This window comes from Liolophura sinensis, chromosome 1 (assembly GCF_032854445.1).
Source record: "Liolophura sinensis isolate JHLJ2023 chromosome 1, CUHK_Ljap_v2, whole genome shotgun sequence".
Lineage (NCBI taxonomy): Eukaryota > Metazoa > Mollusca > Polyplacophora > Chitonida > Chitonidae > Liolophura > Liolophura sinensis.
In genome coordinates, this window is record NC_088295.1 from 18,529,030 (window position 1) to 18,553,411 (window position 24,382).

The 24,382-nt window shown below is 38.3% G+C and overlaps 1 protein-coding gene across 1 annotated transcript; it reads right to left on the bottom strand.

Moving 5' to 3' along the window:
• Positions 1-404: 404 nt before the first annotated feature.
• Positions 405-24,296, bottom strand: LOC135472432 (fas-binding factor 1 homolog). The gene is made up of 32 exons (XM_064751934.1): positions 24,210-24,296; positions 22,957-22,981; positions 22,424-22,474; positions 22,112-22,131; positions 19,996-20,027; positions 18,363-18,468; positions 17,741-17,996; positions 17,412-17,507; positions 16,260-16,430; positions 15,788-15,931; positions 15,106-15,357; positions 13,764-13,854; positions 12,919-13,276; positions 12,530-12,756; positions 11,947-12,054; positions 11,391-11,431; positions 10,743-10,921; positions 10,265-10,384; positions 9,965-10,081; positions 9,363-9,463; positions 8,838-8,885; positions 7,941-8,087; positions 7,440-7,547; positions 6,833-6,972; positions 6,302-6,420; positions 5,588-5,710; positions 5,056-5,199; positions 4,577-4,795; positions 3,724-3,861; positions 2,949-3,063; positions 2,562-2,758; positions 405-2,280 (listed from the first exon to the last, which is right to left on the bottom strand). The coding sequence occupies exons 1-32, from the start codon at positions 24,216-24,218 to the stop codon at positions 2,197-2,199; spliced, it is 4,086 nt and encodes a 1,361-aa protein (XP_064608004.1). The 5' UTR covers positions 24,219-24,296; the 3' UTR covers positions 405-2,196.
• Between the last annotated feature and the right edge of the window lie 86 nt (positions 24,297-24,382).

Sequence of the window (24,382 nt, forward strand, 5' to 3'; positions counted from 1 at the left end):
GACCAGGTCACCTAATCTATGCATATTAAAATAGATTTGTAAAACATGCAGTTTTTCAATTCCATGGATATTTGGCTGCCATGGGGGGGGGGGGGGGGGGGTGCTGTTATATAACGATACGACGGACAAAGATGTCATAATTTCATAATACAGCTTGTACTGACCAAGGTTTTATCCAAAGAGATGAAATTTAACCTAGGAATCACACTAATCATGGCTACAATCCCAAGCTTAGCCTATATCAGGCAATGGACGAAATTGTTCAGCCATCGCTAGCCTGGACAATGTTGCCAGATCATCTCATACACTCTTCACACTGCATCCATTTACATAACAGATTTGTTTATTTATTAGACAGGTTTTTTACATCATACTCAAATGCTTTTCACTTATACGAGATGGGTGGTGGAAACTGGAGTAAGCCACTGTCCCTTCACCAGGTACAAACTCTGGCATTAAGTCACAAGTATCTCAGCAATATGTCCAGCAGACAAGTACAGAATAAATACAATTAAACAATTGAACAAATAAATATGCAACAAAACAGGAAATATATGACTAAGATAAATTTTATATATCACCAACCAAAAAGTGTGTACAAATAAACATGGGCAATATTTGTACATGGTATAAAGTATCTGTCCACAGAACTATGCACATTGAATACATTAAGATTATTTCGAACTTGGCTAATTTTCACTAGATTGTAATGTATTACATATATGGCATCTGCACCTGTGTACAGATTAGATGTGCAGGGCAGTTTAGCCAGTACACACAACCCTGGAGCTCTGCATATAGCGCTTACAAATCCCTACAGCCAGCTTTTCCCAACAGGAGTGAAAAGCTTAACTCTATTTCAACGACAGTAATGCATTTAAGTAATCTTTAAGGCATTGTCACTTTGGAGGACAAACAAAACAGCCTTCATGAAAATGTTTACAATATCCCAGCTTACACTAGATGCCATGTGCTTCCACTTCTTTTAACTGATCTGAAACTACTGCCTGGTCTGAGCTGCCAGAGAGTTTGACAAGAAAGCATGATCAGCAACCTACAGTTCAGACAGCTATCCCAGTGCAAAGTGAGTGGACAGAGCGGCTTGTTGACAGTACAGTCATAATCTAATTTCCCATTAAACCATGGATCACCCTCAGGACCAGCTACATTTTGGGGTATCATATCTTTTGAAACTTAGTATTATAACTTTTAGTACATGCAAGTTCAAAACTTTATCAAGTCCATGACAGCTATAATTGAATTTCTGTTCTCACAACACTGCAAAATCTATTGTTAGTCATGTGAGGTAGCTTGCAGTAAAAGCAGATATACCACAGTAATTAAGATGTCTAAGCACAAGATCACAGGTACCAGTACAGGTGTGAAATCTACACAAATTATACTTTCACAGTTTTCCTAAGTGATAATAGAATAAGTGGCAGAGATGCTATACAAATTTATAATTATCATCCACAAAGCCTTGTTCTGAGTGCTCAGTTAAGCATGAAATACTCTTTCTAAAGAAGAAACTCAACGACATTCACCATACTTAAATGAAGGAAATCACATGCTGAGATACAACAACGACCTCAGTCTTTCCGTACAACAACATACTAAACAGGCCTAAACAGTTGTCATTATGTCTTCTTACTAAATGCCAAGTACTCAATCTACCATACTCCAATTCTAGTTGCAATAGACATTGTCACAACTGCCACACAATCACAGTTATTTAATATAATGATGTGGACGGATAATCAGAACTTGTTATCAACATTAGTAAAGGGAAGCGGAAAGGTCTAAGCAGGTAAACCATGCTGGACGGATGTTAGACATGAGTAGGTTACTGTGTTTTAGTGGCTTGATGGGGCTGAATAGGGACATGAATACTTATGTTTTAGAAGGTTGAACAGAGACAGTGAGAGAGGTGCCAGAGGTGAGCTAAGAGCTGTTGTGTATAGATAATGTGAGGTGCCAAGTTGAGGCATGAGCTACTGTACTGAGATGCAGACTGTCTTTGTGTTACTGTATGTATGAGGTGACAGGCGACTGAATAGGGGTTGTACGAGTCAGGTGTCAGGTGGTGAGGTGGAAGCTGCTGTGTGTATGATGTGCCAGGAGACTGTATAGAGGTTGCATGAGTGAGGTGTCGGGAGTTTGTAAGAGTGAGGTGTCAGAAGGTTTAAGAGAGAGGTGTCAGGAGGTGAGACGGGAGCTGCTATATGGGAACTGTTTGATTGTCTCCAAGAACATGCTTTCTTCCATCAGATACTCTTTATCCTGTAAATAAAGAAAACAAAAGTAAATTCTTTCACTTGATTTTTGTGAAACTGCTGTGTTTTAGTGGGATATTCAGACATAATTTTGAATCACTCCACTGGAATTCAAATACACATAAACTAACAACACCAAATGAACAGATGTAACAGACTAAAAAAAAAAAACATCACACATGAGAAGTCAAAATAGGTCTGCTTTTTGCCTGTTAGCATTATTAAACAAGGAATAGTTTACACTTGTGAATATCACTATAAAAACATGTGTTTACTCTGAAAGCTCACTTTTTCTGCTTGAGTTTTCCACAAACGGAAAGACTTGTCGGCTTCTATGGATGCAGAGATAGCCTGTACAGCGTTGGCGGACACCTGCACGCCTGGCTGTACTGTGAGTAGGTCAGTCCGCAGTGGAGAGACCACAGGCACACCTGAGGGGGTCCGAGCAGGGCTGGAATATGGAACACCTGCTGGAGAGCTAAAACCTGAACAGAAAAAAAAAGAAGATAAATCTTATTGAGGTAAATACCACTTCTTATTATACAGATGTGAACAGTTTGATAGCAACATATTGTCACTACCTACACAAACTGTTTATCTTGCTGCTTTTTTTCTGTGTTTTTTTTTTTAATGGTCTACTATTAAGAGCGATACAAAACATTATTTATAGCTTACTGTGATGGGTGGGCGATGGGCCCATGTCTCTAACTGGGGTCCTGCAGTTGACACATAACATAGACCTCCGCAAATCTTCCACTTCCTTCTTCTCTTTGGACAGCATCACACGCTCCTGTTAAACATAACAAATTATATCCAGATCTGATGATAATGACGTACTCAAGTCAGTTTAGTGGCTGGAGGCACCTAGAATTCCTGGGGAAAGCCACCAACCTATTGGCAACTTACTGACACTTTCCCACATGTAATGTACACCTTCATGCATACTATATTGGTGGAAAGACAAATGGTCTTCAATGAATGTAAGACTATAAATAGACCACATCAGCATCGACGACCACTTCGTGTCACCAAGGCTCCACAACGACTACGTGTAACTCCTGTTATAATGTAACCAAATTCTAGTCAAATGGAACTCAATAATCTGGTGATGGTAAGAGAGGCAGTGAAGCATGAGGTATGTCATGATATTTGCATTTAGCAACATGAGCCTTTCTCGTTAAATAAGCGAAGCCACACATTTGGTGACATGTACAACTATGCTATTAAACATAGTTTCATACAAATAATGTACATTTTTTCTGTAATAATCCTTAATAGACTAGATGTATCATTTCTACCACAATAAGTGAGACATCTGGATGCAGTTCATAACTAAGTTAGCCAAGACCATTTTCTCAAAATACTTCAGCTTCCTACTTAACAACAAGCTCATGGGTAAACAACCATTTTGAGGCTGAGGAGCATACTTTCAAGACTTTCATGTTATTACCTCGGCAATGTCCTTCTCCTTGTTGCGTAAGCTGGTTAGCTGGGCCTGCTGCTGAGAGACCCTGTGGTTCTGATCAGCCTGTAGCTTCTGAGCCTCCCTCAGTGCCTGTGTACCGTCCTGCTTGGCCTGCTGGGCAGTCTGGAACAACACAGTCAAAGTGAAACTCAGCAAAATATATTTATTCACTTTACTGAACATTCATTCAGTTTTACCATTGTGATTATTATGATTTTTTTTTCATCATTAGGTTGTTTTAAATTTTAGGGTGTGAAAGAGAGATTGATATGTAAACCCAAGTCACATTATACACATGAGGTCTTCAACATATTCAAAGTCAAAAGGCTCTTGTAATAATGATGAGAAAATAAGAATTATTCTTTTAACACATTTTCATATTTTGATCAAACATGAAGAATGTTTACAATGTTTGAACCAAACTGCATGTGACATCAGCCACACCAATTCATTTCACATGTAATATTCAATTCAACTCTTTTATACTATGTTACACTGACATACTCAAGTAATAGCTTCAATATCTTGGCTGCCAGAGTTGAAGTCCTTAGAGAAGTACACCTATTAGTACTGCTCTGCTGAATGTCACATGGACTGATCCAAGGAGAGCTGACACTCAGGGGTGTGTACTCTTTCACCACAGCCAATAGCCCAGCACATGAAAAACCTTAATACATCCTTAAATTAACCACCTCCTCCTTTAAAACTTTGAGGACATACTCAGAAGTTCAAACAGACATTTTCAACAATGAGAGAACCAAAACAAGTCTAACACTTCAAATGAAGTTTCCTGTTATCTGAAACTGACAGTAAATAAGTTTTGAGGACTGTCACTTACAGAAGCCATACGCTCCACCTCTGCTGACCGTTGCTTCAGCTGTAGTGCTAACTCAGACAGACGATTCTGCTCCTGCTGTAGTCTCAGTTTCTCAGTGTCCAGGGAGGCCTGCTGTGCACGGATGTGCTCTTCTGTCTTGGCCAGCTCCCTCTGACGAGCCTCAGAACGCGCGCGCTCCTCACTCACTGACTTCATGGTCACCTCATACTCAGCATCAGCCTGTCAATCATCAAAATATAGTCAATTAGGAAGAAATGGTCACTCACACAGTAGTCACTTTATTTAACTTATTTATTTATTCTAACATCAGCTAAATGCTATACCAAATAATTATTTTTGTTTACAAACAGCAGTAGGGTTGTCTCCCTAACAAGAATTCATTGTTGTGTTACTAGATGTATTTTAAAGATTTGATGTAAAATCTGTTACAGCCCGGAGCTAAATGCCATAGTTAGCTGCCGACATGACTGGAGACACACCTTGACATATTTTATGGAGTGCTGCTGTTCTCTCTCTCTCTGCGCTCGCTGAGCTGCGGTCAGCTGATTTCTCTCCTCAGCCATAGTCCGGCGTTCCTCATAAAGCTGCGATAAAATCATTTTCTGCTCTTGCAGAAGTGAATCCTGCTCAACCAAACAATTGCAGACACAGAATCACCTTCTGCTCTTTGTCACATATCTAAGGTCAATCATTGTGGTAACAGCAAAATAGCAAGAACACACATGAATATTCAATCATTTGCAACCCTTCTTATAACCATATCGGCTTACTGTAAAGTACTTATTATCCACTGGAATTCATGAATTCACAGGGCTCCTCATCAGTATAGCACTTGTCAACATGTTACCAACTTTCCACAGCTGTTGATTATTATGGTCTTTCTCCTCTTAACAAAGTTCTATCAGCATATAACCAAAATGAAAAGTGAAATGAAAAAGAGGTTCCCATAGTGTCCATAAGTCATCAGCTTCACACTACTAAAGTACTGGTTAGCCTGAAATCTCCTCCTACCTTAGCCTTGTCCAGTGCGGCCATCTCCCGCGCCTGCTGCTCCATCCAGCTCCGTCTGTCCTCCTCCAGGGAACTCTGCGCTGACACCAGCTTACTCTGTTCTTGTCTTAGTTTCCACTTCTCCTATAAACAAAATCATGGCCACGTATGTTTAACAGCTGGCACACAATCATGAAAACTCTCATTGATGAGATTAAAATACAGTACTCACACACAGTAAACCAGCCATTGCAATACGAATATCTGACACAGTTAGAAATGCACAAGAATCCTTTCTTGAAAGTACCTGTAGAATTACATGTGGAAAAGTGAACAATATATCAACAAAAACAAATGTCATTTGCACAAAGCAGTCCAAACATGGTGGCACTCATTAGTTTAACAGCAACAACATAGAAAGTTTGGCTTGTATTGAAGTCTGAATCACATGATTTTTGCATGTGAATGAGTGACCTCATTGCTTGACCTCTGAAAGAAGTCTGGTAAAAACAAAATGGATTGTATGTATCTAAGAGCTGATATCTTAACCTAGGCCTGATGAAGGAAGCTGGATTTGGTCTATTTTTAGAATGAGCTGGCATATAGCAGCTCTCTAAATAGATCATTTCTGCTCAGACATATGAATTCTGTTCCACAGAACAAGTAAGATAAAGATACAAACTGAATTATACAAAAACCATTTTAGAGCTAAGACGATGTTGTACCCAGACACACCTCATCCAATGTCCGGCTTTGGTCAGCTAACTGTTTCTCCAACCGCATGATGAGATCTTGAAGACGTACACGTTCATTGCCGTTCTCTTCCTGCTGTTTATCAAGTCTCTTTTGTAACACTGAATACAACAAATAATTCCCTGTGATTCTGGATTGTTGGTAACTACATGTATGACACACCAGAAGAATGTAACCATTTTACTAGTACAATGTAGTCAAAGTAGGTAAATGTCTAACTTAAATGTCTAACTAAAGATAATTCTTCCTCAGAGACACATGGCTTAAGACAGGACCTAATTGTGTATCTGCACAAGTGACAGGTGCTTGAGGACATGATATGCACATGAACGTGTCATGCTATGGAGTAATCTAAGTCTATGTTGATGTGTTGAGTGAGCATTCCTCTATTCTCCCACAAAATGTGACCCATCAATGAAACATTTCAATATTATATACAAATCTTTGATGAGCATCATGAATTATACACGTTAATTACACCCAAATACTGCACTGCTAAAGTAGATTTCTTACTGCTGAGCTGTTCATCTTTGGTGCGTATGAAGATCTCTCTCTCATCCAGTCCCATCTTACTCCAGTTCTCAATCTTGTACTGTAAATCACCCAGGTCCTTTGCATTGGAACTCACCTGCTGCATCACAGCCTGAAGGGATCTGTCAATCACAGGTAAATATCACACATCAAGTTGTAAATGTCACAGTCACTGGCAAATGTCACACCAGCCACTGGCATGTGTCACACAACTACTTGCATGCGCCTCACAGCCACTGGCATATGACAAACAGCGGCTGACAAATGTAACACAGCCACTGGTTAATGTCAAAACAAAAAAAAAAAACCCACTGGCAAATGTCCCACAAGTATGACATACATCATTTCTACAATATCTTAGTTTTAACAGTTTCCTAACTAAAAGCTGCATGCTAGTAAACATATATCTCTATTGCAAAGCACATATGAGGACAGCAGTTCCCATGCACACATGTATCAAAGAGATGCATTGAATACAAATGGAATATTGCACAACTGCATAATACATATAAATAAAATAAACTCAAAACAAAGCATTTGGAAATGAGAAGAATTAAAAGCAGAGCACTAAAAGTCCTCAAGAACTTACTTGGCAGCAGAATGCGAATTTGCAATGTTATCTATTTCCTGCTTTTTCACAGCTCTAAGTCTGTCCAATGATTCTTCATACTCTCTCTTCAGCTCTGCTATCATCTTCCTGCAATGGAGGCCATAGCTCTCTTTAAAATACATGATAACTTCAGAGCTGTCAACCCAGTAAGACCAAAAAAGTGAGTAACCCAAACAACCCGGGTCGAAGGGCTGCAGACCCCAATGCGGGTCCAAGGCAAATTCCTAGTGGCTCAGTCTAATGGGATGAAAACCACCAGGAGAAAACAGTCTTGTATTTTTAACTGTATTTTGGAAACTGGTGATGGCAAGTTTACACATATTTTCTCGTTATACAAGATGAAACCCTCATAAAACAGTAACATCCTGAACTGTAATTCTTCACTTTTATCACACACGTATCCATTTCCATAAAATTTGTAAACAGAATAAACTCCCCTCCTCAGTGGACATGAAAACTACTGTGGATGTGTGTGTGTACCTCTGAGTCTCCCTGACTCTCTCCACTTCCTCCGCCTTCTCCTTCTCCACACTCTCTATCCTCCTCTCCATATTAACCTTCTCCTGCTCCAGCTCCTTCAGCCGTGACATGTGCTTAGACAATAACCTCTCATTCTCCTCATTCCACCTGCAATCACACAGCCAAATGCATGTATCTTCATTCATGAATGAACACGATAATGTAATTTTCATTTGTAAGCATACATCTAAAATCATATGCTATAGTGTTTGTATGGCTGCTGGATGCTCCATCACATGAAATGTAATGGTTTGATTGGGTGATGCTGTTAGTTTTATCTGAATTCCTCAGGTCTTGCACTAGCTGGTCAGTAGTGTTTTAATATAACTGTCCTTTCAGAGCTTACATTATCAAAGATCATCCTTTTACTCCACAGACTAGCCAATCTAAGTAAGTGACAGTAGTACATAACTCTTTAAAGATGCCTAGAACAAATTCATTCATCTTGTTATTTATAAGCATCGGCTTAACAAAGCACATAAATGGCAGATACACATACTATTTCAACCACATATTAACACCGAGGGCACTGAAAAGGTATAATATGAAACATAACATGTATTACATGAATTACAGAATCTTTATTTATTCTTTATTGTTGAATGCCATAATCAAGAAGTTTCACATAAACAACAGAGGTCAGTTTTATGGGTGAAGGAAACCACAGCGCCCACAGTAAACCAATAACCTCTGTCAAGTTACCAATCAACTAAACCTGTCTCCAGAGTACTGCTGACTTATTACTGTACTAAATCCACACACAGAATGAGAGCTTGTTTCTATGCTCCACAGTTCTTCACTGTGGACAAATAAGTGATAAGTGGTAAGTATAATATATAAAGGGCAACATAACCTTACCGTTCTTCCAGTTTATGCTGACTGTCCTCAAGAACTTTGATGCGGTTTCTACAAATAACATAAACAAGAAATTAAATCCAACTATGCAACATCTGCGAAGATTACAAATGAAATTAAGAATTAGTATACAGCTATATATTAACATCAAGCATCCTCTATTTAAAGCCAGTCTTCCACCATGACACAGCAATGTCACAAGGGTGCCAAAGCAATATACATGTATGCACAGATGTATACTTGTAAGACATTTTCTGAAATTATAAAACCATGTTGATTTGTAAGGCATTTAAAGGACACTGTATATACTTGTGTGACTCTCTTAGACATTTTACTTGTGGCTCATTTTCTTCCCCATGACACTGTACATAAATGTACAAAATTTCAATGACAGAGTACATACATGTACATTTACTTGTAGGACATTTCTTGACAATTCGTGGACACTTTGCATACTTGTAGGACATTTCTTGATAATTCTTGGACACTTAACATACTTGTAAGACATTTCTTGGACACTTTACATACTTGTAGGACATTTCCATGGCTGTTAACTCCTCCTCATAGCGTCTGTGGTTGACGTCACAACGAGACTGCAGGCATTCCAGCTCTATCTCCAGCTTTCTCACCTGCACAACCACATGTTTACATACAAACTTTACTACCACTATTTTGTTCGCCCAACTATATGCACTTCTTGTGAATGTGAATGTCACTTTGATTCTGCCAATACACTAAATTTGAAAATCACACCATGCCGACCAAATTAGAATGTAGACCAAAATAAATTGCTACAAGAAAACATCTTCCTAAAATAATGAACGTTATGTGATAACCACATATGATGACATCATTATCACAATGCGCACTGCATTTTTGGAACCCTTTTACCTCCACCTATATTTAATTTAGGTAATCTGACGTGTCTGTTAGTTGTAAGAGTAAAATGAAACATTCCCAGTGAAGTATATTGACCTGAAGCTTAGATCAGATCTTTAAACGATCCTCTGCCTTCTTCCTGCACTTAGCTTTGATGATACAACACTCACTGCTAGTCCAAAATCTGATCCTGTATTTGTCAACCTCAGGCTATTTCCTGATTATGCTAATCAAACTGACAGTAAATTTACCTTAGTCTCATTATCCATGCTGGCGTAGAGTGGGTCTAATCTGATGGACTTGTGAGCAGCTGATGACAGAAGGCCATGAGAAGGGACAGCCAGGCCCTGGAAGCTTGACAAGCTGCTCTGTGAAACACAAAGTGCATGTTGCATTTAAATACATTTAGTAAATACAATGCCACAGCTCCACAAACAAAGTGAAGATTGTCAATGTTTTTCTGTTTCTATTAATGTTCTAAAGTATTACAGTCCTTGAATTCCAACTTGTACATACATTTAAGAATAGGTAGATATAACTGATCTCAACACCTTTGCCATTTCATTAGCCTGGTACTGTTGTTGTAACTGAGATATCATCCCTTCCAGCTGGCTCTGCTGTTGTTGTAATGCTAGCTGCTCCTGCTGTTGTTTCAGTTTCATTTGCTCCTCCTAAACAAGAAGATATACCGAAATTCAATTTCTATTGTAGTCTATACATATGAATACAGATAATAATCTCATTTCTGTAAGTACAAATAATTAACACAGTGAAAAGAGACAGGAACTGGGCCCATTCTCATGCATCTTTATACATAAATTTCAATCTGTAAGAATACACCATCTGTTTGTAGAAGTTTTATTTGTTACAAGTTCCCATATTCTCTGGTAGTAAATAGAAAAGAAAAAAAACGTGGGACAAGCCAGGAGTTGAATTCCAATCTGACACTGAACAGCACCTTGACAAGAAAGAGACTACAATGATCTCCCATTTTAGTTCACCAAGACACTGAACAGCTTCACCCCTCACCATCTGCAGACGCAGCTGATCCTGGGCCTGCTGTATCTGATGCTGGAGAACATGTTGTCTGTCTCCACCCAAGGGCAGTCCAGGAGGGATAACTGGCTGTGGGGTGAGCTTGGGCTCACCCAATAACTGCTCCACTCTTGCAGACGTAGAAACAGCCGAAGAATTATGAGGGTCTCTGCCTACAGAACAAACAATACAATGTGTCCAGAAATGAGGCTAACATTTTAAAAGACCAAGATTTCTGTTTATTTAATTAGCAGTTTAGTAGCTAAATCATTTCATCAGAGGAAATACACAAATTATAACTAATTCCGGATTATGCATTTTAAATTCTGTCCATAATTCACTATTGATCTAATTATTGATCTGATTGGAGTTTTATGTCGTATTCAAGGATATTTCACTTATACGACAGTGGCCAAAATTGTGGTGGAAGGAAAATGGGAAGAGCCCGAGGAAATCCACCACTGATTGACTATGGCTTAATGCCACATCTCTAATATTTCAGCCATGTTGCAGTGACACCCTCGAAGGTAAAAAGGACATAATATAGAGGTGTTATATGACTTAATCAGGGACTTAACACAGTCCACACATTTTAAGAAGAAAAAAATTGAAAAAATAAATTATGTAAAGAAAGTGACTTACTCCTCACTGGTGTCTCCTCTTGTTTGAAAAGATTTGTTGAACTGAAATCATAAGAATGTGCCTATCAAGTATGCCAATAAAAATTGACCATTAGCATGTTGTAAGCTACACAAATATCTGAACACACTCAGCTACAGATAAGGTGAGATAAGAGTGTGCACGATGAAGAAACTACATGTTGTGGTGCTCGTAATGGTAAGAGTCAAATAATCAGAAACGTGACATTGTGATAATATGCTGAATGGAATGAAGTTAATGTATTATTAGTATCCAGGGAGGTGAACACGGAATGGAAGTTAGTTGTAAGAGGTTTGAGCACACTGCGACAGGTTAACAACACAAAACCAATAGTTTTATTCCGTAAGTACATGTACTTCTTCACTTGTCATCACCAGAGAACAGAAACCTTTAAAAAATTAGTTCTGTGAAATACATTGTAGTTGTCATCACATTGTTTAATGATTTACAAACTAATGTGTAGGTATGTAACGCCTGGTAAGTCAAATATATGAGCACCCAGAGAGGCACTGGCCTGAGGTACACATGTAAATCTTACAGAGTTGGGGTGTCTGGGGTAGAGAAGAGATCCTCTGAGATCTTATCTAGTCGTCTCTGTCTCACAACACCAATGGAAGCCCCAAAGCCAAGTGAGTCCACAGTAGAGCTGGGGGAAGGAAGACAAAATTGTCCAACATGAGAGACGGGGTGGTGGGGGGTTGAGGGGGTGGTGGTTGGAGTGTAGGTCAAGTTAATACGCCCATACCCAGTGCTCGATAGACAAATTATTCCACACTCACGGAATGTAATGGATGAATGAATCTGATTAGTGGCCTTGTATCTAACCTACAGTTGAACAATCATCAGGAGTTTAATTTCCACAACCAAGTGATCATACACAAAACATGTTTGTGCAGTAAAAGATGACACGCGTGACACACACAACTTACAGTTGCATGTGATGCTTATTTTGTGTATAGCATACATTTGTACAATATCAAAATATATCTATTTATTCAGACGGGTCAAAAAATTTATATTGATAACAACAAGCCATATGTTCAATTCTGAGTTCATTGATACATATACAAAAAAGTTTCAATGCTTTAAGAAGCAAGGACACAAAGAGAAATGTGCCTCACCTGGATGTCTTATTCGGAGTCATTCCCAGCTTCATCTCCACAACATCATTGCCCTGGTGATCAGCTGTGACAATCGAGGATTTGGTAATGTCATCCTTGAGGCTTACGCCTAACCAGTCTTCGTTATCCTGTTTAGATATTTTGGGAGTCTGTTTGGCACGCTTGCTTGTGTCATCATGTAGGAAGGCGTAGGAATCGTCCTCATACAAATTCCTAGAGGCTGGAGTCTAAACAAAATTGTACTTCATTCAGTGGCTGTATGTACCACTCTTTGTTATCATAAAATCCGATAAATACAAACAAAACTTTTGTCTTTCTACAACTGTTTAGTTTAAATTTAAGCTTTCAGAGTTGAAGTTGCACTAAAGCACACTCTCTTGATCACTTACAGATGTTCTTGGTTGAGTTTGCAATGAAATTTCAGGCTTCTTCTCCTCTGCGATAAAAACAGGTGAGGACTTTTGTTCTTTTCTTCCCTGAGATTTGACTGGCTGTGGATTCAGCCAATCATAATCATCATCTTGGCCAGTCTCCTTTAAGCCCAACCAATCAGATTCACTGACTGAGGCTTTCCTGGCCTGAGTGGTCTTGCTGATATTCTCATCCGGTTTGGTTTTCTCTTTGTTACTAGCCAGTTCTAGCCAGTCCAAACCAGAGCTGGAAGACTGATCAACTTTCTTACCACCTGTATTGGTACTCCCTGCTCTGGATGGTGGCTTGTTGAAAGGGTCATCTGTTTCTTCAAATCTGAAATCAATTCACATTCAAATCATGCATATTTTGCACAGCTGAAGTGTTCCAAAAATGTTATCAACTTAAGACATGTATTTTCACATGTGATCGTCAGCTTAATACTAATGGATAAAGGCAGTGCCTTTGTAAAGCAATGTTTATTTTTAACACAACATGGTAAAACAATGGGTAATAAATGTGATTTTATTCCATGTCTAATTCTCAGACTAAGACATCAGATTTATTCAATTTGAATACTGAACACATGGTAAGACTGTGAAGAATATTTCTGAACAAGCAATGTTAATGCATGGCCACAGCAGAAATCAAATTTCAGTCAGCCACAAACAGGATTGAGCAATCTGACAGATTTAGGTGCGCATCTAACATCTGATAACAATCTTACAAACTATTTTAATGTGTAGATATACATAGATATCAGCGTAGATATCAGCTGCTCCTAACAAGAATGAGTTGGAGAAAATATGTGAATGTGACTGACCTGACAGATCTGCGTGAGCCTGGACGGGACCCTCCTGTTGATCCTCCCATAGATGGCATGTAGCTACCAAAGAATAAGTCATCTTCCTTCTCTGAAAACAAAGTCAAACAAATACTAGAAGACAGGTTTCAGAATTGAAAGATATATAGTTGTATGCAAAATAGCAAGTATCTGCAAAGAAACTATCTAAAAATACTGATATATACCCTAAGTCTTCAACCTTTTCAACTCCCTCAGCAACCAATATTTGGGAACATCCTGAAAACTATGGGGTGTAGAGAAATAATTTGGACAGATTTATGAAGCTTCCTTCCTTAATGGTATAAACCAACAAATTTTAGCATCACTTTCATAATAATTGCGTGCTTAAATTCCACTGAAAACAGTGCTTTCGTGGATGAAAAGGTTGAAGATTTACAGTAACAATAAACTTCCAATGATAATGATTCACAAATGAGTCCAAAATACACCACAAGATGACCAGATCTCCAGAAAATGAACACACTTCATAAAAAGGTAGGCCTAATCAGTTCATAAGTAAGTCCACAATTATTCAGTTTCAAACCAAAATTAATAAAATCTGGCCTGTCAGCACAGGAGATATGACATACAAGTTTACAGTCTCCTAATATGTCAAATTACTGACAAACGAACAAACAGACACACAAACATGGAAGTTGATTCAGTCTTAAGGCCCATACCCTGAAGATATAAGGCAAACTTAGTGAGGTTTTAATTCTAGTGACATTATGTGAACAGAGTACAGTGGAAGACATATACACAGCAAGCAGGTTCAACAATAATAATTTGCTCCTAATTTTTGGGACACCTGGTCTGCTCCTTTTAGCCAATATACATGTAAATGTAGCAGAAATTTTCTTTTCTTTTTGTTTTCATATGGTTAGTCCATCTAATCAACAACATATTTATATATTTACTTTTCCAAAAAAAAAAAAAATAACTGGGAAAGACACGTAATTCTTTGCTTTCAACATTGCTAATATCTATCCTAAAAATTACAAAAAATAGGGTAACATATTGTCCAATTATATGTTACAGCTTTTCCCCAGCTTAAACATACTAATGAGGAGTTCAATAAAACCTGAACAGCTTCAAACCATTGGTCCTTGATGTAACATGATTCACACACATACTGTAAGTTCATCAATTTAAAATATCGGACAGTCTTTCACTGGCTGAGAGGTCCTACAGGTTACGTTTTGAATGTTTATAGCCTTGATCAACAACATTACGTGTTCTAATCCACTTTTCATCAGCAAGGTGCAGTTCATCACTGAAGTATGACATCCGTTAAATAATTACAATCCGAACAGGTAGCTACCTTGAGCTGGTTTCTGGTATTTTTTATCCAGGACAAATTCCCGCTGACTGCCTGACTGAGGTCTCTCCAGATGTTTGGAGACGTTATCGTTCCCCAGCAGGGAGTCCAGGATGGATTTAGCAGGTTTGTTCTCATGGTCAGAACTCAAGGAGGAAGGTTTGGGTTTCGAGGGAGGCTCATCATCCAGTCCTGTCAGAAGGTCATCCTCTGTGTCGCTGAATATTACATCATCTTTCTTCTTCGCAGCTTTACCTGTGAAAAAGGTCAAGACTGACTGATTCTATGTGTAAAGAATCACAAATTTATGGCTTCTAATAAATAAATTAAAATAAATTTTTAAGTCTAATATCTACATCTACATGCATGTGAAGGACATACAGCAGAAATTCAACATACTTTCTATTCTTCATTACCTACGTAAACTGTAAGTTTAGTTACAGTTTGTATTTATCTTTACAATGAAACACTATACTCATTACACTTGGTATAATGTAAAGCAAACTATGAAACGTTTCAAACGTGTTGTATCATTAATACATCCATATTCAGTCATTGGAACATGAAAACATATTTCCCTTTATCTGCAAGATATAAAAAATACAAAAAAATGTCGGGCGTTGCCGTCATCATAAAATGTGGTGTTTTGTGTCTTAATGTTTATGCGACAGCTATCACTACTCACCTTTGTTAGTTTCCACTTTTTTAGCTGAAGGCGCAGACTCTGTAGCTGGTTCGAACAGTTTCTCTTTGACAGTGTCATTAGAATCCGTATTGTCCCCGCTCCTAGTTGGGGGACGTTCCATCAACCGCCGTCGCCTTGGAGACACTGATACAGAAAACAGTGAGTGTAAATACCAGATTCCTTGGCAGCAGTCTGATCAGAGTTTACAACGCTAACCGCCAAAAAATATTTCTTCTGACATGAGACATGAACAATGTTGTGTACGTAAATGCTAAATCATTTCAACAAGTGAATTTTTGTTTATCACAGTCCCACATCTTCTATATGACAAAAGCTCTGTGAAACTTGTGGAAAAGGCAAATATATACCATCCTTGTCTTACAATAGTCTGTAGAAGAACATAGGCAAAGAATAAAGTCTTCCTGGTTCTGGTTGCTAGATTGATTGACGAGAGGAACTTTGGTGAACTTACAGGGCTCTCGGTCTTGCACACCCTGGGGTGTTTCTCCTGACTCCCTGGGAGAAGAAACAGTTGGTTGGGAAGAAGACTTTTTATTCTCCTCTGCAGCTGTGGTCTTAGCTTCATCCAAATCATCATCTTCATCAGACAACAGTCCTGCTAAGGGGTCATCCTCATCAAAGTCTGACAAGTCACAAAAACATGGATATATTATACCAGACAACAGTCCTGCCATTGGGGTCATCCTCATCAAAGTCTGACAAGTCACAAAAACAGGGCTATATTACATCAGACAACAGTCCTGCTAAGGGGTCATCCTCATCAAAAGTTTGACAAGTCACAAAAACATGGATATATTATACCAGACAACAGTCCTGCCAAGGGGTCATCCTCAGCAAAGCCTGACAAGTCACAAAAACATGGATATATTATACCAGACAACAGTCCTGCCAAGGGGTCATCCTCATCAAAGTCTGACAAGTCACAAAAACAGGGCTATATTACATCAGACAACAGTCCTGCCAAGGGTCATCCTCATCAAAGTCTGACAAGTCACAAAAACAGGGCTATATTACATCAGACAACAGTCCTGCTAAGGGGTCATCCTCATCAAAAGTCTGACAAGTCACAAAAACATGGATATATTATACTAGACAACAGTCCTGCTAAGGGGTCATCCTCATCAAAGTCTGACAAGTCACAAAAACATGGATATATTATACCAGACAACAGTCCTGCCATTGGGGTCATCCTCATCAAAGTCTGACAAGTCACAAAAACAGGGCTATATTACATCTGGCAACAGTCCTGCCAAGGTGTCATCCACATAGAAGTCTGACAAGTCACAAAAACGTGGATATATTACATCAGACAACAGTCCTGCTAAGGGGTCATCCTCATCAAAGTCGGACAGTGTCACAAAAACGTGACCATATTACATCTGGCAACAGTCCTGCCAAGGTGTCATCCTCATCAAAATCTGACAAGTCACAAAAACATGGCAATATTACATCAGACAACAGTTCTGCCGAGGGGTCATCCTCATCACAAGTCACAAAAACATGAGCTGCATGTATACTACAATCGGTCTGTCTTAATCTGTCATTGGTCAGATCAGAAGGTGTACACATACGTATAAATTTGGACTTAGATACATTGACATACCTCCATAGATATATTTTGGCTTGGCTTTAGGCACAGTTCTTGGTCTCTCCTGTTTGGTATCACCAGGTTTTAACTTCTCTGAATCTCGTGATAAACCTAAACAGATCAGAAAAAATTGAAGAATACTACTATGAAACAGAAGGGGTCATCATATGGTGTTACAAAAGGAACATCTGAACATCTGTGTTACAAAAGGAACATTTGTAACAGTAAACTACATGTATGTACATATCCACATTTAATTGTCTTTGGATGTAGAAAATGTAAATTAATATTGCAGGAGAGCTCTGTAAACTATCAGGTAAGCAGATGAGATTTAATAAACTTACCTGTAATGCTACCTGGTGCTGTAGAAGGTTTGGCGGCTTGCTGGGGAGGAGACTGAACCCTGGCCGAGGGTCTGCTGCCTGAAGCACTACCTGGTGGGCTGGTTGGGGTAGAGCTGCGGACTAATCCTCCCTTTTGGGGCGGAGATACAGCCCTGGGGGTACGTGGAGTCCTCTGTCTGGGGGTGCCAGTCCCAGAACCAGATTTCTTCTTGTTGTATTTCCCACCAAACAAATCTGCATCCAAGTCATCCAGGTCCTGGTGGAAATTAGGGAAGTTTTTTTATGTACATTTTGTGCCTAAAGTACCCAAACACAGTGGAGGTACTGGAATATTGACAACACCTCTGACTGAATTAGAGCTTAACGCCACATCAGCAATGTTTCAGTCATATCGTACCAATATAGTGGCATACTCACAAGAGCATATACAAGATGGACACAGCATTTACATGGCGTATCTTTATACATGTACTGTCTTACAATATCAAATTCATAATATTTTTCTAAAAAAAAAAACCCAGCAAAAAACAAGATTATTTCTATCAATAAAATAACGCTTGTGTATGATTTAAACATGAATTAGAGAGCACACTGAAGGGGAGTAACCCTACGGTCCACTCACAGCTAGAGTTTTAGCCACTTGACTGACATCAGCCTCAGAGATATCGGACTCATCTGGTTGGCCGGCCACAGATGCCAAGTTACTATAGAAGTCATCATCGGCTGCACTGCAATGTCCATCAGAATATTAAAAACAATATAAACAAATATCATATAAACAATATGCAGTTAAATGTCTTAAACAATATCGAAAGAATAGTGTCCAGATTTAACTCCTGGTCCAAATTATAAAGATTATAACCTGTTTAAACAGTATGTTACCTAGAGGGCTTCTGAGAAATTCTATAATGGCTTTAAATCCACGAAAAACAACAGATTTACTGGCCTATGTGGTCTCCTGCTTGCGGCCTGGTACGGCTCAGAGGGTGATGACATAGATGGCCTACCCAAGCTTAGCTGGCCTGTATAACCTGGGAATTCATATCAAAACGATGTCAAATTTTGAGATGGATCCTAGCTACACAGAAGCAAGTATAATGCCTTTGAAGAAGTTGATGTTCTGATTTATGACACGGACATATCTTGCCAGACTTCAGATTCCAAGTTTTCTGACCTTGAATTTGATCTTCGTCCAGGAGTTTCCAACCACAATGACAATGCGGACTGGTAAGTTATAGCTTCATCCTGTGTTACACTATAGGTGTCTTATCTTAAGATTTAATATTTATTTACTATTCTTTCTTTCTATTTGCTTCACTATAAATATAACTCTACTCCTCAAGGGGTTCTAAATTCATGCCAATGTGTGATGACAACTACTGGTACATGTTATTGTTTGCATTCCAAACAACCTATCCATATAGGGGCCTAAGGCCGTGTACAAAATAAATACATGTACATGTACAGTGTGGACGTCGGCATTAGTGAACAGAGATTTGCTATCAATCAGTTTTCAGTTCAGTCAATAGTATTTTATAACCACTGTGTGCAGGAGCTGTTGTGAAAATCTTAAGAATTCAGCTGTATTCCTCTCGTAGCTTTCAGCTGTAAAATGGCGAGAGCGCGGGTATGGCTGTTTTTGGTTGGTCCACAATCCTGCCATCTTGTGCTGTAAATCCACCCTTCCTGACGCCCAAATCGTCTGGAAACTTGAAGAAACTAATTCCAGGGTTTTTCGACGACCTGTTTTTACAACCGTATGTAGAATAGCAAACCATTTTGTGGAGAAATTTGATATGCTTGTTGTCACTTTTGTACCTGTTTTCAACACTGAAGTAAATGACAAAGCTCTGACAGCTCAAAAAGGTTGGACCGGTATGACGTAATTCTGTGGAGACTACCAAGTGTTGGTGGAAAAAAATGCATAAAACCAGCCTCATTATCTTATGATTTTAAGTTCCATATTACTCAGATTATTCCATCCTTTTTCGATATATATTTTGGCACTTAATTTAACAACTGTACCCAGGGGTAGCTAATTATGAATAAATGATGAATCTGGACACTTAATCTTATTAATTTATTTTTTCTGATTGGTGTTTTATAAGAATATTTCACGTATACAATTTTGGCCATTGCAGGTTGCTGGCAGACCCACTAATCCTTTAAGAATTCTTTTAACTTCAATGTTTTTCTACAAACACTTCAAAACATTCCAATATATGTTGCACAGAATGAACAGAAATAAAATTTACCTAGCTTTTGGTTTTAGTCTTGAAGATTCTCTCTGAAAAGATATGACAAAATGATGATATATTGAGAGGACATTTCTACGAAGCAAAGTATGACCCTGATAAGAAAATGCTCACAGTAAATATCAATTTGACTCCACTAGTTGAGGTATTTATGAGACAAGAGAACAAGGCATTCAGAGAACACTGGTAACATGGCTGATTGAGCTCAAATGCTGACCTCTAAACCAAACTAAAGTACAATGACACTGTCATACATAGAGATTATTCTCTCATACATAGTGCTAAGATCTTGCCATTAAATCAACAATAAAGAACACAATCACAATTACACTGTCACAAATATGACTTTATCATATGTATAAAGACTGCAGAGCAGTGACTTTGTATTTTGTAAATCACTGCGGTGGTAAAAGGCATTGTATGTAGTGGTCTTTGATATGCAAAACACAAACTGCATTTGGCAATACAGTGCAACCCTGTGAATGGCTGAGCAAATGTTGAGCTATGGTAGTAAACAAGTCCTCACTGGAATGGTCTTTGATATGCAAATCACTACCCACAATTGGCTATCCATGTACCAAGGGTGACCACTACATCCCAATGATTTGCTGGGCGAGTACTCAGCTGCCAACAATCACTTTCCATGGAGTTGCTTTAAAAATTATGTGGCATTCCAGGAAGGCACATGCGTCGGCCAGTGCCATAAAGGTCATAGGCTCCTGGTCCTAATGTAGATGTGGAAAGCCTTCTGCAGATAATGTATATACCAGAGAAAATGAAGTCCAAAAATTGGGAAAACTCTGACACTCCATAAATCTGGGGAAAGACATTAAACTTCTCTAGATGGTTGCTTGCATAAGAAACTGTAGCCCTACATGAAAGGCTTGAAGATAAGTGTTTACAGGAGAAGAGATTTAGTTCATAAAACAGAGAAATGATAACAAATCTGCTAAAATCGCCAGAGGAACCTGGCTATTAATACCCTTCTTGTTCTCCTACATGTAGGTAGGCATGTGCACAAAAATGAAAGTTTTCCTGATTACAAGAAATAGATAAATTTAGCCCACATACCCAAATTCCTAAACCTTTTCATATATGAAAGAGCAACTTTCAGTGCAATTTTTGCACATTATTAATTTGATTTTTGAAATAAAACAACGTTGGTTGGATTGGTCAGATTCAGGGCTTCACAAAAAGTATAATTTTATCAGTCACCACAGAATAATGTCTTTAGAGTATGTTTGAATAAACACCTTGCAAACATGCAACAAGGTTGATCAGTTACAGTATATCGAAAAGTCACACAGACTCTGTGTAGAATAAACTGCACACCAACATAGACACTTTTGAGAGAAGATGTGTTTATGTCCAAATGTCCAAATGACTAAAATAACATTCACAAAGCCTTATAAAAAAACCTATAAAAAAAGTTCAACCTTCCACCAGGTAGGACCTGTGTAGATGTACACAGCATTTATGATTCCTTAAACATGAGAGCAAACCAAACATTAAAAAAAAAAATACATAACTGTTGTATGAGATCCCATTATACAGGAGGTAAGAAAAACCTTAGCCTGCCATCCGATTATGTACATTTACACACCTTACACACGCCTGCGGATGGTCGTGGGCTTCCCCCGGGATCTGCCCAGTTGCATCCCACCATAATGCTGGCTGTCAGCGTGTAAGTGAAATACTCTTGAGTACGGCGTAAGACACCAATCAAATAAATAAATAAATAAATAGACATTCACGTATGAGAGCTCAATACAAAAAAGCTTCACCTTCCATCCAAGTATATACATTTACACACTACACCTTAAATTAGCATGATTAGGCAGCTAAAAAAAACCCTTAACCATCAACCCATGTATGAGAGCCCATAATACTGGAGTTCAAAAGAAGTTTAATCTTCAATCCATGTATGAAAGTCCATTATACAGGAGTTAAAAAAAAAAGCTTGACCTGACACAAACACTCTCCTTACTTCGTACAGGCGAGATAAAAATGGAAATTATTCATGTTTAAACACATATATAAATTGTTATGGAATCACTCACACCTTCATGTTAACTGATTAATGTATTCATTTAGATAAATAGAATTTCAATCATACCTGCTTTGGTGTTCCAAAGTCTGCAAAAAGGAATATACCATTCTTTTTATTGACAGTCTAAGATGCACATGCATTATTCACTGAAGCACAGATTACCAGCTATATATAAAGCTTGAAGGATCAACATACATGTATAAAATGTATTTAACACTTGGCAGAAATGCTACATGCAGAATTCAAAAGAGGTGCAATTCAAAACAGAATCCATATCAAAAACTGTTCAAATTTATTTCTACATTTAAGTTGTCAAATTACCTTTCAGTGTTCACCAACATGACAGAATGTACACCTTTATCAGTCAACTGAACTCACCTAGGTCATCATCTAGCAAGTCACCTAATACATCATCTATAGCCTTCTGATCTAAAACACATAAAACAACATTTTATTGCAAGCAGTACAGGGGTTTTTAAACAGACATAGGGTGAAGATTTTTCCATGTAAACAGCAAATATATATTTACCATGTAATCATTTTAAGCATTAAGGGAGTAAAATTGATTTATTTGATTGGTGTTTTACGCCATACTCAAGAATATATCACTTATACGACGGCCGCCAGCATTACGGGGGAGGAAACCAGGCCATCCAAGCAAACCGCAGGTTGCTGTCAGACCTTCCCACGTACGGCCAGAGAAAGTAAAGTTGACAACTCTTCTTTCCACGCATGTACACGCATGAAGGAATTTTAAATGTTAACATCAGTGAACAGATATCAGTATGAGAAGGGCTAAACATGATGGCAATTAGGCTGTAACACAGAAAACAGGAAAACTTTGAAAACTGACAGTCAAGGGCAATTATATTGTGGAACAATTCACATCCACAGGCAAATTACATACTCACTTTGCTTTTTACTTCCAGATCTTTTCTGAAAAGTCAAAAGTAAGGTCAGGCATTTTAATAAAAAATTTTCATGAAAGTAGTAATGATTCAATTAAAATATTTAGAACATAATAGTTAACAATATATGAAATAGGAGTACCAAATCTTTTTCATGCAACTTTCAGAATTCTGTACTACTGAAGTGAATGCTTCTTTTGAGGCAGTGATCTCCATAACAATGCTTTCAATCATGCCAGATGAGAATTATTAGAAATCAAGAACCCTCCTTATAAGAACAAAATGGCATTTAATGCCAGAATGACAGTGCTATATCATTAGTGGATTTTTGCAGCATTAATACCTTCATTTAGGCATTTAGAATGTTACCGCATGATGCCAAAGGATACCTACAACTAAATTTGAGGGACCTTCAACAGGCTACCGTGGAAAATTTATATTCACAACCCTTTAAATGAAATTTTCATATAAGCAAGTAAGACAGATTTCATTTGTGGTGGGTATAGCATGTAGGGATTAGAATAGGCATGATATGGTAGCTTTGGATATTTTCTTTCTATTTTATATAGCAACATCCAGTGTGAAATGACAGGGATGGGGTCACAAATTATCTGAGTAACAGTTGGGGCAGTTGCAACTACTGTTACCCCGAGATGAGGTATCCTTGTACGTAATGTTTAGTTCTACAGCAGGAATAGATGTTATAGTTCTGATAGTTATTCTTCACTAATAAAGTGCTTCAGTCCTCAGACCTATCAGACAAATTGTTGACCAAGCTACATGTACTGCTGTAATTTTTGTAAATTAATATAATTGGAAATTCGGTCTATATCAACCTGCGGATGGTCGTGGGTTTCCCCCGGGCTCTGCCCTGTTTCCTCCCACCATAATGCTGGCCGCCGTCGTATAAGTGAAATATTCTTGAGTACGGCGTAAAACATCTATCAAATAAATAAATAAATAAATTGGAAATTCTGAAACTATAAGCATAATTGAAGAATCACAGAATCTTTCTCTAGTCAGTAGACAACCTATATTTAATTCAGATATCTAAGTACAAAGATATCATTTCTTTAATTCCATAATGCTGTCAGGTAAACTAAATGATTCATAGAGGGTGATAAATAAATCAGACAAGTCCAGACACTGACAGTGAACCTAAAGCGTTATCTTGATCAACACAACGCCAAGTATTACGGACAGGTTGTGGCACTGTTGCCCACCTATATGCACTCTCATGAAAACTAACTGCTTACCAGATCCATGGTCACTTAAAGCCGTAATCAAACACTGGAAATCATTTCAAGGAGCCAATAAGCTATCTCCATAGCCGTAAATTTGAACCGCAGGACGCCATTTTGAAAATATCGCCAAAAGTCACGTGTCCAATGCATGCCATTCTCCGCAAAAGGGTGTTTTTCGTAAACGT